Source organism: Pristiophorus japonicus, chromosome 18 (assembly GCF_044704955.1).
Source record: "Pristiophorus japonicus isolate sPriJap1 chromosome 18, sPriJap1.hap1, whole genome shotgun sequence".
Classification (NCBI taxonomy): domain Eukaryota; kingdom Metazoa; phylum Chordata; class Chondrichthyes; family Pristiophoridae; genus Pristiophorus; species Pristiophorus japonicus.
Genome location: NC_091994.1, coordinates 94496391 through 94518788, shown reverse-complemented (window position 1 = coordinate 94518788; position 22398 = coordinate 94496391). Strand labels below are relative to the sequence as shown.

At 41.1% G+C, this 22398-nt stretch overlaps 1 protein-coding gene across 1 annotated transcript; it reads left to right on the top strand.

Annotated features, from left to right (window-relative positions):
• Positions 1 to 233: 233 nt before the first annotated feature.
• On the top strand, positions 234 to 2871 carry LOC139229074 (uncharacterized). The gene is made up of 4 exons (XM_070860732.1): positions 234 to 279; positions 321 to 698; positions 2238 to 2361; positions 2784 to 2871. The coding sequence occupies exons 1-4, from the start codon at positions 234 to 236 to the stop codon at positions 2869 to 2871; spliced, it is 636 nt and encodes a 211-aa protein (XP_070716833.1).
• Positions 2872 to 22398: the final 19527 nt, after the last annotated feature.

Genomic DNA, 22398 nt, shown 5'->3' with positions numbered 1-22398 from the left:
AACCCATCCAACAACGACGCAAAAATCATCAATAACTGAATATTCAACAGAAACCCAAACAACGACAAGACTCATGTCATCAATAACTGAGTCTTCATCAGAAAGCCACCCAACAGCATCACTAGTGTCATCAATAACTGAGTCCTCAACAGCATCCCCCTCAACTGCACAAAAATCATTGATAACTGAGCATTCAACAGAAAAGCATTCAACCACACAAGTGTCATCGACAAATGAGCCTCCATCAGAAACACTTCCAACATCAACACAAGTGCCAACGTTAACTGAGTCTTCAACAGCATCCCCTCCAACTACACAAGAATCATTGATAACTAAGTCTTCCATAGAAACCCGTCCAACAACCACACAAGTGTCATCAATAACTGAGTCTTCATCAGAAAGCGAATCAACGGTATCACTAGTGTCATCAATAACTGAGGCTTCAACAGCATCCCCCTCAACTGCACAAGAATCATTGAGAACTGAGTATTCAACAGAAAAGCATTCAACCACACAAGTATCATCGATAACTGAGTCTTCACCAGAAACTCATCCAATAGCTACACAAGTGTCATCGATCACTGAATCTTCAACAGAATCCCATCCAACAACACGATTATCATCGATAACTGAGTCGTCCTCAGAAACCAATCCAACATCAACGCATGTGTCATCGATAACTGAGTCTTCATCAGAAAGCAATCCAACAGCATCACTCATGTCATCGATCACTGAGTCTTCAACATCATCCCCCTCAACTACACAAGAATCATTGTTAACAGAGCATTCAACAGAAAAGCATTCAACCACACAAATGTCATCAACAAATGAGCCTTTATCAGAAACACTTCCAAAATCAATACAAGTGTCATCAATCACTGAGTCTTCAACAGCATCGCCTGCAGCTACACAAGAATCATTGATAACTGAGTATTCAACAGAATCTCATCCAACAACCACACAAGTGTCATCAATAACTGCATCTTCATCAGAAAGCCATCCATCATCAACACAAATGTCATCGATAACTGAGTTTTCATCAGAAAGCCATCCAACAGCATCAAAAGTGTCATCAATAACTGAGTCTTCAACAGAACCCCATACAATGACAACAATATTGTCATTGACAACTGAGTCTTCATCAGAAAGCAATCCAACAGCATCACTAGTGTCATCGATCACTGAGTCTTCAACAGCATCCCCCTCAATTGCACAAAAATCATTGATAACTGAGCATTCAACAGAAAGGCATTCAACCACACAAGTGTCATCGATAACTGAGTCTTCATCAGAAGCCCGTCGAACAACACAACCATATTCGATAACTGAGACATCCACCGAAATCCAACCAACAACCACACAAGTATCATCGATTAATGTATCTTCCACAGAAACCCATCCAACAACGACGCAAAAGTCATTAAAAACTGAATATTCAACAGAAACCCAAACAACGACAAGACTCATGTCATCAATAACTGAGTCTTCATCAGAAAGCCACCCAACAGCATCACTAGTGTCATCAATAACTGAGTCCTCAACAGCATTCCACTCAACTGCACAAAAGTCATTGATAACTGAGCATTCAACAGAAAAGCATTCAACCACACAAGTGTCATCGACAAATGAGCTTTCATCAGAAACACTTCCAACATCAACACAAGTGCCAACATTAACTGAGTCTTCAACAGCGTCCACTCCAACTACACAAGAATCATTGACAACTAAGAATTCCACAGAAACCCATCCAACAACCACACAAGCGTCATCAATAACTGAGTCTTCCTCAGAAAGCCATCCAACAACCGCACAAGTATCATCAATAACTGAGTCTTCCTCAGAAGCCCATCGAACTACACAACCATATTCGATAACTGAGTCTACCACAGAAACCCATCCAACAACTACACAAGTATCATCGATAACTGAATATTCAACAGAAACCCAACCAATGACAACACTCGTGTCATTGACAACCGAGTCTTCATCACAAACCCATCCAACAACCCAACTGTCATCGATAACTGAGGCTGCAACAGCATCCCCCCCAACTACACAAGAATCATTGATAACTGAGACTTCCTCAGAAACCCATCCAACAACCACACAAGTGTCATCAACAACTCAGTCTTCATCAGAAAGCAATTCAACAGCATCACAAACATCATCAATAACTGAGTCTTCAACAGCATCCCCCTCAACTACACAAGAATCTTTGATAACTGAGTATTCAACAGAAAAGCTTTCCACCACACAAGTGTCAGCGACAACTGAGTCTTCACCAGAAACTCATCCAACAACTACACAAGTGTCATCAATAACTGAGACTTCATCAGAAAGCCACCCAACATCATCACTAGTGTCAGCAATAACTGAATCCTCAACAGCATCCCCTTCAACTGCACAAAAATCATTGAAAACTGAGCATTCAACAGAAAAGCATTCAACCACACAAGTGTCATCGACAAATAAGCTTTCATCAGAAACACTTCCAACATCAACACAAGTGCCAACGTTAACTGAGTCTTCAAGAGCATCCACTCCAACTACACAAGAATCATTGATAACTAAGTCTTCCATAGAAACCCATCCAATAACCACACAAGCGTCATCAATAACTGAGTCTTCCTCAGAAAGCCATCCAACAACCGCACAAGTATCTTCAATAACTGAGTCTTCCTCAGAAGCCCATCGAACTACACAACCATATTCGATAACTGAGTCTTCCTCAGAAACCCATCCAACAACTACACAAGTATCATCGATAACTGAAAATTCAACAGAAACCCAACCAATGACAACACTCGTGTCATCGACAACCGAGTCTTCGTCACAAAGCCATCCAACAACCCAACTGTCATCGATAACTGAGGCTTCAACAGCATCCCCCCTAACTACACAAGAATCATTGATAACTGAGTCTTCCTCAGAAATTCATCCAACAACGACACAAGTGTCATCAATAACTGCGTCTTCATCAGAAAGCAATCCAACAGCATCACTCGTGTCATCAATAACTGAGTCTTCAACAGCATCCCCCTCAACTACACAAGAATCGTTGATAACTGAGTATTCAACAGAAAATCATTCAGCCACACAAGTGTCATCGATAACTGAGTCTTCATCAGAAGCCCGTCGAACAACACAACCATATTCGATAACTGAGACATTCACCGAAATCCAATCAACAACCACACAAGTATCATCGATTAATGTATCTTCCACAGAAACCCATCCAACAACTACGCAAAAATCATTAAAAACTGAACATTCAACAGAAACCCAAACAACGACAACACTCATGTCATCAATAACTGAGCCTTCATCAGAAAGCCAGCCAACAGCTTCACTAGTGTCATCAATAACTGAATCCTCAACAGCATCCCCTTCAACTGCACAAAAATCATCAATAACTGAATATTCAACAGAAACCCAAACAATGACAAGACTCATGTCATCAATAACTAAGTCTTCATCAGAAAGCCACCCAACAGCATCACTAGTGTCATCAATAACTGAGTCCTCAACAGCATCCCACTCAACTGCACAAAAATCATTGATAACTGAGCATTCAACAGAAAAGCATTCAACCACACAAGTGTCATCGACAAATGAGCTTTCATCAGAAACACTTCCAACATCAACACAAGTGCCAACGTTAACTGAGTCTTCAACAGCATCCACTCCAACTACACAAGAATCATTGATAACTAAGTCTTCCACAGAAACCCATCCAACAACCACACAAGCATCATCAATAACTGAGTCTTCCTCAGAAAGCCATCCAACAACCGCACAAGTATCATCAATAACTGAGTCTTCCTCAGAAGCCCATCGAACTACACAACCATATTCGATAACTGAGTCTTCCACAGAAACCCATCCAACAACTACACTAGTATCATCGATAATTGAAAATTCAACAGAAACACAACCAATGACAACACTCGTGTCATCGACAACCGAGTCTTCGTCACAAAGCCATCCAACAACCCAACTGTCATCGATAACTGAGGCTGCAACAGCATTCCCCCCAACTACACAAGAATCATTGATAACTGAGACTTCCTCAGAAACCCATCCAACAACCACACAAGTGTCATCAACAACTCAGTCTTCATCAGAAAGCAATTCAACAGCATCACAAGCATCATCAATAACTGAGTCTTCAACAGCATCCTCCTCAACTACACAAGAATCTTTGATAACTGAGCATTCAACAGAAAAGCTTTCCACCACACAAGAGTCAGCGACAACTGAGTTTTCACCAGAAACTCATCCAACAACTACACAAGTGTCATCAATAACTGCGTCTTCATCAGAAAGCAAACCAACAGCATCACTCGTGTCATCAACAACTGAGTCTTCAACAGCATCCCCCTCAATTGCACAAAAATCGTTGATAACTGAGCATTCAACAGAAAAGCATTCAACCACACAAGTGTCATCGACAAATGAGTCTTCATCAGCAGCCCGTCGAACAACACAACCATATTCGATAACTGAGACATCCACTGAAATCCAACCAACAACCACACAAGTATCATCAATTAATGTATCTTCCACAGAAACCCATCCAACAACTGCACAAAAATCATCAATAACTGAATATTCAACAGAAACCCAAACAACGACAAGACTCATGTCATCAATAACTAAGTCTTCATCAGAAAGCCACCCAACAGCATCACTAGTGTCATCAATAACTGAGTCCTCAACAGCATCCCACTCAACTGCACAAAAATCATTGATAACTGAGCATTCAACAGAAAAGCATTCAACCACACAAGTGTCATCGACAAATGAGCTTTCATCAGAAACACTTCCAACATCAACACAAGTGCCAACGTTAACTGAGTCTTCAACAGCATCCACTCCAACTACACAAGAATCATTGATAACTAAGTCTTCCACAGAAACCCATCCAACAACCACACAATCGTCATCAATAACTGAGTCTTCCTCAGAAAGCCATCCAACAACCGCACAAGCATCATCAATAACTGAGTCTTCCTCAGAAGCCCATCGAACTACACAACCATATTCGATAACTGAGTCTTCCACAGAAACCCATCCAACAACGACACAAGTATCATCGATAACTGAAAATTCAACAGAAACCCAACCAATGACAACACTCGTGTCATCGACAACCGAGTCTTCGTCACAAAGCCATCCAACAACCCAACTGTCATCGATAACTGAGGCTTCAACAGCAACCCCCCCAACTACACAAGAATCATTGATAACTGAGTCTTCCTCAGAAACCCATCCAACAACCACACAAGTGTCATCAACAACTCAGTCTTCATCAGAAAGCAATTCAACAGCATCACAAACATCATCAATAACTGAGTCTTCAACAGCGTCCCCCTCAACTACAGAAGAATCTTTTATAACTGCGTATTCAACAGAAAAGCTTTCCACCACACAAGTGTCAGCGACAACTGGGTCTTCACCAGAAACTCATCCAACAACCACACGAGTGTCATCAATAACTGCGTCTTCATCAGAAAGCAATTCAACAGCATCACAAACATCATCAATAACTGAGTCTTCAACAGCATCGCCCTCAACTACACAAAAATCGTTGATAACTGAGTATTCAACAGAAAAGCATTCAACCACACAAGTATCATCGATAACTGAGTCTTCACCAGAAACTCATCCAACAGCTACACAAGTGTCATCGATCACTGAATCTTCAACAGAATCCCATCCAACAACACGATTATCATCGATAACTGAGTCGTCCTCAGAAACCAATCCAACATCAACGCATGTGTCATCGATAACTGAATCTTCATCAGAAAGCAATCCAACAGCATCACTCATGTCATCGATCACTGAGTCTTCAACAGCATCCCCCTCAACTACACAAGAATCATTGTTAACTGAGCATTCAACAGAAAAGCATTCAACCACACATGTGTCATCAACAAATGAGCCTTTATCAGAAACACTTCCATCATCAACACAAGTGACCTCGATCACTGAGTCTTCAACAGCATCCCCTGCAACTACACAAGAATTATTGATAACTGAGTCTTCAACAGAATCTCAACCAACAACCACACAAGTGTCATCAACAACTGCATCTTCATCAGAAACCCATCCATCATCAACAGAAATGTCATTGATAACTCAGTTTTCATCAGAAAGCCATCCAACAGCATCGAAAGTGTCATCAATAACTGAGTCTTCAACAGAACCCCATACAATGACAACAATATTGTCATTGACAACTGAGTCTTCATCAGAAAGCAATCCAACAGCATCACTAGTGTCATCGATCACTGAGTCCTCAACTGCATCCCCCTCAACTGCACAAAAATCATTGTTAACTGAGCATTCAACAGAAAAGCATTCAACCACACAAGTGTCATCGATAACTGAATCTTCATCAGAAGCCCATCGAACAACACAACCATATTCGATAACTGAGACATCCACCGAAATCGAACCAACAACCACACAAGTTTCATCGATTAATGAATCTTCCACAGAAACCCATCCAACAACGATGCAAAAATCATCAATAACTGAATATTCAACAGAAACCCAAACAACGACAAGACTCATGTCATCAATAACTGAGTCTTCATCAGAAAGCCACCCAACAGCATCACTAGTGTCATCAATAACTGAGTCCTCAACAGCATCCCCCTCAACTGCACAAAAATCATTGATAACTGAGCATTCAACAGAAAAGCATTCAACCACACAAGTGTCATCGACAAATGAGCCTTCATCAGAAACACTTCCAACATCAACACAAGTGCCAACGTTAACTGAGTCTTCACCAGCATCCCCTCCAACTACACAAGAACCATTGATAACTAAGTCTTCCATAGAAACCCATCCAACAACCACACAAGTGTCATCAATAACTGAGTCTTCATCAGAAAGCGAATCAACGGTATCACTAGTGTCATCAATAACTGAGACTTCAACAGCATCCCCCTCAACTGCACAAGAATCGTTGATAACTAAGTATTCAACAGAAAAGCATTCAACCACACAAGTATCATCGATAACTGAGTCTTCACCAGAAACTCATCCAATAGCTACACAAGTGTCATCGATCACTGAATCTTCAACAGAATCCCATCCAACAACACGATTATCATCGATAACTGAGTCGTCCTCAGAAACCAATCCAACATCAACGCATGTGTCATCGATAACTGAGTCTTCATCAGAAAGCAATCCAACAGCATCACTCATGTCATCGATCACTGAGCCTTCAACATCATCCCCCTCAACTACACAAGAATCATTGTTAACTGAGCATTCAACAGAAAAGCATTCAACCACACAAATGTCATCAACAAATGAGCCTTTATCAGAAACACTTCCAAAATCAACACAAGTGTCATCAATCACTGAGTCTTCAACTGCATCGCCTGCAACTACACAAGAATCATTGATAACTGAGTATTCAACAGAATCTCATCCAACAACCACACAAATGTCATCGATAACTGAGTCTTCCTCAGAAGCCCATCGAACTACACAACCATATTCGATAACTGAGTCTTCCGCAGAAACCCATCCAACAACTACACTAGTATCATCGATAACTGAAAATTCAACAGAAACCCAACCAATGACAACACTCGTGTCATTGACAACCGAGTCTTCGTCACAAATCCATCCAACAACCCAACTGTCATCGATAACTGAGGCTGCCACAGCATCCCCCCCAACTACACAAGAATCATTGATAACTGAGACTTCCTCAGAAACCCATCCAACAACCACACAAGTGTCATCAACAATTCAGTCTTCATCAGAAAGCAATTCAACAGCATCACAAGCATCATCAATAACTGAGTCTTCAACAGCATCCCCCTCAACTACACAAGAATCTTTGATAACTGAGTATTCAACTGAAAAGCTTTCCACCACACAAGTGTCAGCGACAACTGAGTCTTCACCAGAAACTCATCCAACAACTACACAAGTGTCATCAATAACTGAGTCTTCATCGGAAAGCCACCCAACATCATCACTAGTGTCAGCAATAACTGAATCCTCAACAGCATCCCCTTCAACTGCACAAAAATCATTGTTAACTGAGCATTCAACAGAAAAGCGTTCAACCACACAAGTGTCATCCACAAATAAGCTTTCATCAGAAACACTTCCAACATCAACACAAGTGCCAACGTTAACTGAGTCTTCAACAGCATCCACTCCAACTACACAAGAATCATTGATAACTAAGTCTTCCATAGAAACCCATCCAATACCCACACAAGCGTCATCAATAACTGAATCTTCCTCAGAAAGCCATCCAACAACCGCACAAGTATCATCAATAACTGAGTCTTCCTCAGAAGCCCATCGAACTACACAACCATATTTGATAACTGAGTCTTCCTCAGAAGCCCATCAAACTACACAACCATATTCGATAACTGAGACTTCCACAGAAACCCATCCAACAACTACACAAGTATCATCGATGACTGAAAATTCAACAGAAACCCAACCAATGACAACACTCGTGTCATCGACAACCGAGTCTTCGTCACAAAGCCATCAAACAACCCAACTGTCATCGATAACTGAGGCTGCAACAGCATCCCCCCAAACTACACAAGAATCATTGATAACTGAGACTTCCTCAGAAACCCATCCAACAACCACACAAGTGTCATCAACAACTCAGTCTTCATCAGAAAGCAATTCAACAGCATCACAAGCATCATCAACAACTGAGTCTTCAACAGCATCCCCCTCAACTACAGAAGAATCTTTGATTCCTGAGTATTCAACAGAAAAGCTTTCCACCACACAAGTGTCAGTGCCAACTGAGTCTTCCTCAGAAACTCATCCAACAACGACACAAGTGTCATCAACAACTCAGTCTTCATCAGAAAGCAATCCAACAGCATCACTCGTGTCATCAATAACTGAGTCTTCAACAGCATCCCCCTCAACTACACAAGAATCGTTGATAACTCAGTATTCAACAGAAAATCATTCAGCCACACAAGTGTCATCGATAACTGAGTCTTCATCAGAAGCCCGTCGAACAACACAACCATATTCGATAACTGAGACATTCACCGAAATCCAACCAACAACCACACAAGTATCATCAATTGATGAATCTTCCACAGAAACCCATCCAACAACGACGCAAAAATCATTAATAACTGAATATTCAACAGAAACCCAAATAATGACAAGACTCATGTCATCAATAACTGAGTCTTCATCAGAAAGCCACCCAACAGCATCACTAGTGTCATCAATAACTGAATCCTCAACAGCATCCCACTCAACTGCACAAAAATCATTGATAACTGAGCATTCAACAGAAAAGCATTCAACCACACAAGTGTCATCGACAAATGAGCCTTCATCAGAAACACTTCCAACATCAACACAAATGCCAACGTTAACTGAGTCTTCAACAGCATCCCCTCCAACTACACAAGAATCATTGATAACTAAGTCTTCCATAGAAACCCATCCAACAACCACACAAGCGTCATCAATAACTGAGTCTTCCTCAGAAAGCCATCCAACAACCACACAAGTGTCATCAATAACTGAGTCTTCATTAGAAAGCAAATCAACGGCATCACTAGTGCCATCAATAAGTGAGACTTCAACAGCATCCCCCTCAACTGCACAAGAATCGTCGATAACTGAGCATTCAACAGAAAAGCATTCAAACGCACAAGTGTCATCAATAACTGAGTCTTCCTCAGAAGCCCATCAAACTACACAACCATATTCGATAACTGAGTCTTCCACAGAAACCCATCCAACAACTACACAAGTATCATCGATAACTAAAAATTCAACAGAAACCCAATCAATGACAACACTCGTGTCATCGACAACCGGGTCTTCATCACAAGGCCATCCAACAACCCAACTGTCATCGATAACTGAGGCTTCAACAGCATCCCCCTCAACTACACAAGAATCATTGATAAGTGAGTCTTCCTCAGAAACCCATCCAACAACCACACAAGTGTCATCAACAACTCAGTCTTCATCAGAAAGCAATTCAACAGCATCACAAGCATCATCAATAACTGAGTCTTCAACAACATCCCCCTCAACTACACAAGAATCGTTGATAACTGAGTATTCAACAGAAAAGCATTCAACCACACAAGTATCATCGATAACTGAGTCTTCACCAGCAACTCATCCAACAGCTACACAAGTGTCATCGATCACTGAATCTTCAACAGAATCCCATCCAACAACACGATTATCATCGATAACTGAGTCATCCTCAGAAACTAATCCAACATCAACGCATGTGTCATCGATAACTGAGTCTTCATCAGAAAGCAATCCAACAGCATCACTCATGTCATTGATCACTGAATCTTCAACAGCATCCCCCTCAACTACACAAGAATCATTGTTAACTGAGCATTCAACAGAAAAGCATTCAACCACACAAGTGTCATCAACAAATGAGCCTTTATCAGAAACACTTCCATCATCAACACAAGTGTCATCGATCACTGAGTCTTCAACAGCATCCCCTGCAACTACACAAGAATCATTGATAACTGAGTATTCAACAGAATCTCAACCAACAACCACACAAGTGTCATCAACAACTACGTCTTCATCAGAAACCCATCCATCATCAACACAAATGTCATCGATAACTGAGTTTTCATCTGAAAGCCATCCAACGGCATCGAAAGTGTCATCAATAACTGAGTCTTCAACAGAACCCCATATAATGACAACAATATTGTCATTGACAACTGAGTCTTCATCAGAAAGCAATCCAACAGCATCACGAGTGTCATCGATCACTGAGTCCTCAACAACATCCCCCTCAACTACACAAAAATCATTGATAACTGAGCATTCAACAGAAAAGCATTCAACCACACAAGTGTCATCGACAAATGAGCCTTCATCAGAAACACTTCCAACATCAACACAAGTGTCATCGATCACTGAGCCTTCAACAGCATCCCCCCCAACTACACAAGAATCATTGATAACTGAGACTTCCTCAGAAACCCATCCAACAACCACACAAGTGTCATCAACAACTCAGTCTTCATCAGAAAGCAATTCAACACCATCACAAGCATCATCAATAACTGAGTCTTCAACAGCATCCCCCTCAACTACACAAGAATCTTTGATAACTGAGCATTCAACAAAATCTCATCCAACAACCACACAAGTGTCATCAATAACTGCGTCTTCATCAGAAACCCATCCATCATCAACACAAATGTCATTGATAACTGAGTTTTCATCAGAAAGCCATCCAACGGCATCAAAAGTGTCATCAATAACTGAGTCTTCAACAGAACCCCATACAATGACAACAACATTGTCATTGACAACTGAGTCTTCATCAGAAAGCAATGCAACAGCATCACTAGTGTCATCGATCACTGAGTCCTCAACAGCATCCCCCGCAACGGCACAAAAATCATTGATAACTGAGCATTCAACAGAAAAGCATTCAACCACACAAGTGTCATCTATAACTGAGTCTTCATCAGAAAGCAATCCAACAGCATCACTAGTGTCATCGATCACTCAGTCTTCAACAGCATCCCCCTCAACTGCACAAGAATCGTTGATAACTGAGTATTCAACAGAAAAGCATTCAACCGCACAAGTGTCATCGATAACTGAGTCTTCAACAGCATTCCCCCCAACTACACAAGAATCATTGATAAGTGAGTCTTCATCAGAAACCTATCCAACAACCACACAAATGTCATCAACAACTGAATCTTCCTCAGAAAGCAAATCAACAGCATCACTAGCGTCATCAATAACTGAGTCTTCAACAGCATCCCCCTCAACTACACAAGAATCTTTGATAACTGAATATTCAACAGAAAAGCTTTCCACCACACAAGTGTCAGCGACAACTGAGTCTTCACCAGAAACTCATCCAACAGCCACACAAGTGTCATCAATAAATGAGTCTTCATCAGAAAGCCACCCAACATCATCACTAGTGTCAGCAATAACTGAATCCTCATCAACATCCCCTTCAACTGCACAAAAATCATTGATAACTGAGTATTCAACAGAAAAGCATTCAACCACACAAGTGTTATCGACAAATGAGCTTTCATCAGAAACACTTCCAACATCAACACAAGTGCCAACGTTAACTGAGTCTTCAACAGCATCCCCTCCAACTACACAAGAATCATTGACAACTAAGTCTTCCATCGAAACCCATCCAAGAACCACACAAGCGTCATCAATAACTGAGTCTTCCTCAGAAAGCCATCCAACAACCGCACAAGTATCATCAATAACTGAGTCTTCCTCAGAAGCCCATCGAACTACACAACCATATTCGATAACTGAGTCGTCCACAGAAACCCATCCAACAACTACACAAGTATCATCGATAACTGATAATTCAACAGAAACCCAACCAATGACGACACTCGTGTCATCGACAACCGAGTCTTTGTCGCAAAGCCATCCAACAACCCAACTGTCATCGATAACTGAGGCTTCAACAGCATCCCCCCCAACTACACAAGAATCATTGATAACTGAGTCTTCCTCAGAAACCCATCCAACAACCACACAAGTGTCATCAACAACTCAGTCTTCATCAGAAAGCAATTCAACAGCATCACAAGCATCATCAACAACTGAGTCTTCAACAGCATCCCCCTCAACTACAGAAGAATCTTTGATTCCTGAGTATTCAACAGAAAAGCTTTCCACCACACAAGTGTCAGTGCCAACTGAGTCTTCACCAGAAACTCATCCAACAACTACACAAGTGTCATCAATAACTGCGTCTTCATCAGAAAGCAATCCAACAGCATCACTCGTGTCATCAATGACTGAGTCTTCAACAGCATCCCCCTCAACTACACAAGAATCGTTGATAACTGAGTATTCAACAGAAAATCATTCAACCACACAAGTGTCATCGATAACTGAGTCTTCATCAGAAGCCCGTCAAACAACACAACCATATTCGACAACTGAGACATCCACCGAAATCCAACCAACAACCACACAAGTATCATCGATGAAAGAATCTTCCACAGAAACCCATCCAACAACGACACAAAAATCATCAATAACTAAATATTCAACAGAAACCCTAACAACGACAAGACTCATGTCATCAATAACTGAGTCTTCATCAGAAAGCCAGCCAACAGCATCACTAGTGTCATCAATAACTGAGTCCTCAACAGCATCCCACTCAACTGCACAAAAACCATTGATAACTGAGCATTCAACAGAAAAGCATTCAACCACACAAGTGTCATCGACAAATGAGCCTTCATCAGAAACACTTCCAACATCAACACAAATGCCAACGTTAACTGAGTCTTCAACAGCATCCCCTCCAACTACACAAGAATCATTGATAACTATGTCTTCCATAGAAACCCATCCAACAACCACACAAGCGTCATCAATAACTGAGTCTTCCTCAGTAAGCCATCCAACAACCACACAAGTTTCATCAATGACTGAGTCTTCATCAGAAAGCAATTCAACAGCATCACAAACATCATCAATAACTGAGTCTTCAACAGCATCCCCCTCAACTACACAAGAATCTTTTATAACTGAGTATTCAACAGAACAGCTTTCCACCACACAAATGTCAGCGACAACTGAGTCTTCACCAGAAACTCATTCAACAACTACACAAGTGTCATCAATAACTGCGTCTTCATCAGAAAGCAATCCAACAGCATCACTCGCGTCATCAATAACTGAGTCTTCAACAGCATCCCCCTCAACTACACAAGAATCGTTGATAACTGAGTATTCAACAGAAAAGCATTCAACCACACAAGTATCATCGATAACTGAGTCTTCACCAGAAACTCATCCAACAGCTACACAAGTGTCATCGATCACTGAATCTTCAACAGAATCCCATCCAACAACACGATTATCATCGATATCTGAGTCGTCCTCAGAAACCAAACCAACATCAACGCATGTGTCATCGAAAACTGAGTCTTCATCAGAAAGCAATCCAACAGCATCACTGATGTCATCGATCACTGAGCCTTCAACAGCGTCCCACTCAACTACACAAGAATCATTGTTAACTGAGCATTCAACAGAAAAGCATTCAACCACACAAGTGTCATCAACAAATGAGCCTTTATCAGAAACACTTCCATCATCAACACAAGTGTCATCGATCACTGAGTCTTCAACAGCATCCCCTGCAACTAGACAAGAATCATTGATAACTGAGTATTCAACAGAAGCTCAACCAACAACCACACAAGTGTCATCAACAACTACGTCTTCATCAGAAACCCATCCATCATCAACACAAATGTCATTGATAACTGAGTCTTCATCAGAAAGCCATCCAACGGCATCAAAAGTGTCATCAATAACTGAGTCTTCAACAGAACCCCATACAATGACAACAATATTGTCATTGACAACTGAGTCTTCATCAGAAAGCAATCCAACAGCATCACTAGTGTCATCGATCACTGAGTCCTCAACAGCATCCCCCTCAACTGCACAAAAATCATTGATAACTGAGCATTCAACAGAAAAGCATTCAACCACACAAGTGTCATCGATAACTGAGTCTTCATCAGAAGCCCGTCGAACAACACAACCATATTCGATAACTGAGACATCCACCGAAATCCAACCAACAACCACACAAGTATCATCGATTAATGAATCTTCCACAGAAAGCCATCCAACAACTACGCAAAAATCATCAATAACTGAATATTCAACAGAAACCCAAACAACGACAACACTCATGTCATCAATAACTGAGTCCTCAACAGCACAAAAATCATTGATAACTGAGCATTCAACAGAAAAGCATTCAACCACACAATTGTCATCGATAACTGAGTCTTCATCAGAAGCCCGTCGAACAACACAACCATATTCGATAACTGAGACATCCGCCGAAATCCAACCAACAACCACACAAGTATCATCGATTAATGAATCTTCCACAGAAACCCATCCAACAACTACGCAAAAATCATCAATAACTGAATATTCAACAGAAACCCAAACAACGACAAGACTCATGTCATCAATAACTGAGTCATCATCAGAAAGCCACCCAACAGCATCACTAGTGTCATCAATAACTGAGTCCTCAACAGCATCCCACTCAACTGCACAAAAAGCATTGATAACTGAGCATTCAACAGAAAAGCATTCAACCACACAAGTTTCATCGACAAATGAGCCTTCATCAGAAACACTTCCAACATCAACACAAGTGCCAACGTTAACTGAGTCTTCAACAGCATCCCCTACAACTACACAAGATACATTTATTTCTAAGTCTTCCATAGAAACCCAGCCAACAACCACACAAGAGTCATCAATAACTGAGTCTTCCTCAGAAAGCCATCCAACAACCGCACAAGTGTCATCAATAACTGAGTCTTCCTCAGAAGCCCATCGAACTAGACAACCATATTCGATAACTGAGACTTCCACAGAAACCCATCCAACAACTACACAAGTATCATCGATAACTGAAAATTCAACAGAAACCCAACCAATGACAACATTCGTGTCATCGACAACCGAGTCTTCGTCACAAAGCCATCCAACAACCCAACTGTCATCGATAACTGAGGCTGCAACAGCATCCCCCCCAACTACACAAGATTCATTGATAACTGAGACTTCCTTAGAAACCCATCCAACAACCACACAAGTGTCATCAACAACTCAGTCTTCATCAGAAAGCAATTCAACAGCATCACAAGCATCATCAATAACTGAGTCTTCAACAGCATCCCCCTCAACTACACAAGAATCTTTGATAACTGAGCATTCAACAAAATCTCATCCAACAACCACACAAGTGTCATCAATAACTGCGTCTTCATCAGAAACCCATCCATCATCAACACAAATGTCATCGATAACTGAGTTTTCATCAGAAAGCCATCGAACAGCATCGAAAGTGTCATCAATAACTGAGTCTTCAACAGAACCCCATACAATGACAACAATATTGTCATTGACAACTGAGTCTTCATCAGAAAGCAATCCAACAGCATCACGAGTGTCATGGATCACTGAGTCCTCAACAGCATCCCCCTCAATTGCACAAAAATCATTGATAACTGAGCATTCAACAGAAAAGCATTCAACCACACAAGTGTCATCGATAACTGAGTCTTCATCAGAAGCCCGTCGAACAACACAACCATATTCGATAACTGAGACATCCACCGAAATCCAACCAACAACCACACAAGTATCATCGATTAATGAATCTTCCACAGAAAGCCATCCAACAACTACGCAAAAATCATCAATAACTGAATATTCAACAGAAACCCAAACAACGACAACACTCATGTCATCAATAACTGAGTCCTCAACAGCACAAAAATCATTGATAACTGAGCATTCAACAGAAAAGCATTCAACCACACAAGTGTCATCGACAAATGAGCCTTCATCAGAAACACTTCCAACATCAACACAAGTGCCAACGTTAACTGAGTCTTCAACAGCATCCCCTCCAACTACACAAGAATCATTGATAACTAAGTCTTCCATAGAAGCCCATCCAACAACCACACAAGTGTCATCAATAACTGAGTCTTCCTCAGAAAGCCATCCAACAACCACACAAGTGTCATCAATAACTGAGTCTTCATCAGAAAGCAAATCAACGGCATCACTAGTGTCATCAATAACTGAGACTTCAACAGCATCCCCCTCAACTGCACAAGAATCGTTGATAACTGAGTATTCAACAGAAAAGCATTCAACCACACAAGTGTCATCGACAACTGAGTATTCACCAGAAACTCATCCAATAGCTACACAAGTGTCATCGATCACTGAATCTTCAACAGAATCCCATCCAACAACACGATTATCATCGATAACTGAGTCGTCCTCAGAAACCAATCCAACATCAACTCTTGTGTCATCGATAACTGAGTCTTCAACAGCATCCCCCTCAACTACACAAGAATCATTGTTAACTGAGCATTCAACAGAAAAGCATTCAACCACACAAATGTCATCAACAAATGAGCCTTTATCAGAAACACTTCCAAAATCAACACAAGTGTCATCAATCACTGAGTCTTCAACAGCATTGCCTGCAACTACACAAGAATCATTGATAACTGAGTATTCAACAGAATCTCATCCAACAACCACACAAGTGTCATCAATAACTGCGTCTTCATCAGAAACCCATCCATCATCAACACAAATGTCATTGATAACTGAGTCTTCATCAGAAAGCCATCCAACAGCATCGAAAGTGTCATCAATAACTGAGTCTTCAACAGAACCCCATACAATGACAACAATATTGTCATTGACAACTGAGTCTTCATCAGAAAGCAATCCAACAGCATCACTAGTGTCATCGATCACTGAGTCCTCAACAGCATCCCCCTCAACTGCACAAAAATCATTGATAACTGAGCATTCAACAGAAAAGCATTCAACCACACAAGTGTCATCGATAACTGAGTCTTCATCAGAAGCCCGTCGAACAACACAACCATATTCGATAACTGAGACATCCACCGAAATCCAACCAACAACCACACAAGTATCATCGATTAATGAATCTTCCACAGAAACCCATCCAACAACTACGCAAAAATCATCAATAACTGAATATTCAACAGAAACCCAAACAACGACAACACTCATGTCATCAATAACTGAGTCATCATCAGAAAGCCACCCAACAGCATCACTAGTGTCATCAATAACTGAGTCCTCAACAGCATCCCACTCAACTGCACAAAAATCATTGATAACTGAGCATTCAACAGAAAAGCATTCAACCACACAAGTTTCATCGACAAATGAGCCTTCATCAGAAACACTTCCAACATCAACACAAGTGCCAACGTTAACTGAGTCTTCAACAGCATCCCCTACAACTACACAAGAATCATTTATTTCTAAGTCTTCCATAGAAACCCAGCCAACAACCACACAAGAGTCATCAATAACTGAGTCTTCCTCAGAAAGCCATCCAACAACCGCACAAGTGTCATCAATAACTGAGTCTTCCTCAGAAGCCCATCGAACTAGACAACCATATTCGATAACTGAGACTTCCACAGAAACCCATCCAACAACTACACAAGTATCATCGATAACTGAAAATTCAACAGAAACCCAACCAATGACAACATTCGTGTCATCGACAACCGAGTCTTCGTCACAAAGCCATCCAACAACCCAACTGTCATCGATAACTGAGGCTGCAACAGCATCCCCCCCAACTACACAAGATTCATTGATAACTGAGACTTCCTTAGAAACCCATCCAACAACCACACAAGTGTCATCAACAACTCAGTCTTCATCAGAAAGCAATTCAACAGCATCACAAGCATCATCAATAACTGAGTCTTCAACAGCATCCCCCTCAACTACACAAGAATCTTTGATAACTGAGCATTCAACAAAATCTCATCCAACAACCACACAAGTGTCATCAATAACTGCGTCTTCATCAGAAACCCATCCATCATCAACACAAATGTCATCGATAACTGAGTTTTCATCAGAAAGCCATCCAACAGCATCGAAAGTGTCATCAATAACTGAGTCTTCAACAGAACCCCATACAATGACAACACAAGTGTCATCAATGACTGAGTCTTCATCAGAAAGCAATCCAACAGCATCACTAGTGTCATCGATCACTGAGTCCTCAACAGCATCCCCCTCAACTGCACAAAAATCATTGATAACTGAGCATTCAACAGAAAAGCATTCAACCACACAAGTGTCATCGATAACTGAGTCTTCATCAGAAGCCCGTCGAACAACACAACCATATTCGATAACTGAGACATCCACCGAAATCCAACCAACAACCACACAAGTATCATCGATTAATGAATCTTCCACAGAAACCCATCCAACAACTACGCAAAAATCATCAATAACTGAATATTCAACAGAAACCCAAACAACGACAACACTCATGTCATCAATAACTGAGTCATCATCAGAAAGCCACCCAACAGCATCACTAGTGTCATCAATAACTGAGTCCTCAACAGCATCCCACTCAACTGCACAAAAATCATTGATAACTGAGCATTCAACAGAAAAGCATTCAACCACACAAGTTTCATCGACAAATGAGCCTTCATCAGAAACACTTCCAACATCAACACAAGTGCCAACGTTAACTGAGTCTTCAACAGCATCCCCTACAACTACACAAGAATCATTTATTTCTAAGTCTTCCATAGAAACCCAGCCAACAACCACACAAGAGTCATCAATAACTGAGTCTTCCTCAGAAAGCCATCCAACAACCGCACAAGTGTCATCAATAACTGAGTCTTCCTCAGAAGCCCATCGAACTAGACAACCATATTCGATAACTGAGACTTCCACAGAAACCCATCCAACAACTACACAAGTATCATCGATAACTGAAAATTCAACAGAAACCCAACCAATGACAACATTCGTGTCATCGACAACCGAGTCTTCGTCACAAAGCCATCCAACAACCCAACTGTCATCGATAACTGAGGCTGCAACAGCATCCCCCCCAACTACACAAGATTCATTGATAACTGAGACTTCCTTAGAAACCCATCCAACAACCACACAAATGTCATCGATAACTGAGTTTTCATCAGAAAGCCATCCAACAGCATCGAAAGTGTCATCAATAACTGAGTCTTCAACAGAACCCCATACAATGACAACAATATTGTCATTGACAACTGAGTCTTCATCAGAAAGCAATCCAACAGCATCACTAGTGTCATCGATCACTGAGTCCTCAACAGCATCCCCCTCAACTGCACAAAAATCATTGATAACTGAGCATTCAACAGAAAAGCATTCAACCACACAAGTGTCATCGATAACTGAGTCTTCATCAGAAGCCCGTCGAACAACACAACCATATTCGATAACTGAGACATCCACCGAAATCCAACCAACAACCACACAAGTATCATCGATTAATGAATCTTCCACAGAAAGCCATCCAACAACTACGCAAAAATCATCAATAACTGAATATTCAACAGAAACCCAAACAACGACAACACTCATGTCATCAATAACTGAGTCCTCAACAGCACAAAAATCATTGATAACTGAGCATTCAACAGAAAAGCATTCAACCACACAAGTGTCATCGACAAATGAGCCTTCATCAGAAACACTTCCAACATCAACACAAGTGCCAACGTTAACTGAGTCTTCAACAGCATCCCCTCCAACTACACAAGAATCATTGATAACTAAGTCTTCCATAGAAGCCCATCCAACAACCACACAAGTGTCATCAATAACTGAGTCTTCCTCAGAAAGCCAACCAACAACCACACTCATGTCATCAATAACTGAGTCATCATCAGAAAGCCACCCAACAGCATCACTAGTGTCATCAATAACTGAGTCCTCAACAGCATCCCACTCAACTGCACAAAAATCATTGATAACTGAGCATTCAACAGAAAAGCATTCAACCACACAAGTTTCATGGACAAATGAGCCTTCATCAGAAACACTTCCAACATCAACACAAGTGCCAACGTTAACTGAGTCTTCAACAGCATCCCCTACAACTACACAAGAATCATTTATTTCTAAGTCTTCCATAGAAACCCAGCCAACAACCACACAAGAGTCATCAATAACTGAGTCTTCCTCAGAAAGCCATCCAACAACTGCACAAGTGTCATCAATAACGGAGTCTTCCTCAGAAGCCCATCGAACTAGACAACCATATTCGATAACTGAGACTTCCACAGAAACCCATCCAACAACTACACAAGTATCATCGATAACTGAAAATTCAACAGAAACCCAACCAATGACAACATTCGTGTCATCGACAACCGAGTCTTCGTCACAAAGCCATCCAACAACCCAACTGTCATCGATAACTGAGGCTGCAACAGCATCCCCCCCAACTACACAAGATTCATTGATAACTGAGACTTCCTTAGAAACCCATCCAACAACCACACAAGTGTCATCAACAACTCAGTCTTCATCAGAAAGCAATTCAACAGCATCACAAGCATCATCAATAACTGAGTCTTCAACAGCATCCCCCTCAACTACACAAGAATCTTTGATAACTGAGCATTCAACAAAATCTCATCCAACAACCACACAAGTGTCATCAATAACTGCATCTTCATCAGAAACCCATCCATCATCAACACAAATGTCATCGATAACTGAGTTTTCATCAGAAAGCCATCCAACAGCATCGAAAGTGTCATCAATAACTGAGTCTTCAACAGAACCCCATACAATGACAACAATATTGTCATTGACAACTGAGTCTTCATCAGAAAGCAATCCAACAGCATCACTAGTGTCATCGATCACTGAGTCCTCAACAGCATCCCCCTCAACTGCACAAAAATCATTGATAACTGAGCATTCAACAGAAAAGCATTCAACCACACAAGTGTCATCGATAACTGAGTCTTCATCAGAAGCCCGTCGAACAACACAACCATATTCGATAACTGAGACATCCACCGAAATCCAACCAACAACCACACAAGTATCATCGATTAATGAATCTTCCACAGAAAGCCATCCAACAACTACGCAAAAATCATCAATAACTGAATATTCAACAGAAACCCAAACAACGACAATACTCATGTCATCAATAACTGAGTCCTCAACAGCACAAAAATCATTGATAACTGAGCATTCAACAGAAAAGCATTCAACCACACAAGTGTCATCGACAAATGAGCCTTCATCAGAAACACTTCCAACATCAACACAAGTGCCAACGTTAACTGAGTCTTCAACAGCATCCCCTCCAACTACACAAGAATCATTGATAACTAAGTCTTCCATAGAAGCCCATCCAACAACCACACAAGTGTCATCAATAACTGAGTCTTCCTCAGAAAGCCATCCAACAACCACACAAGTGTCATCAATAACTGAGTCTTCATCAGAAAGCAAATCAACGGCATCACTAGTGTCATCAATAACTGAGACTTCAACAGCATCCCCCTCAACTGCACAAGAATCGTTGATAACTGAGTATTCAACAGAAAAGCATTCAACCACACAAGTGTCATCGACAACTGAGTATTCACCAGAAACCCATCCAAGAGCTACACAAGTGTCATCGATCACTGAATCTTCAACAGAATCCCATCCAACAACACGATTATCATCGATAACTGAGTCGTCCTCAGAAACCAATCCAACATCAACTCTTGTGTCATCGATAACTGAGTCTTCAACAGCATCCCCCTCAACTACACAAGAATCATTGTTAACTGAGCATTCAACAGAAAAGCATTCAACCACACAAATGTCATCAACAAATGAGCCTTTATCAGAAACACTTCCAAAATCAACACAAGTGTCATCAATCACTGAGTCTTCAACAGCATT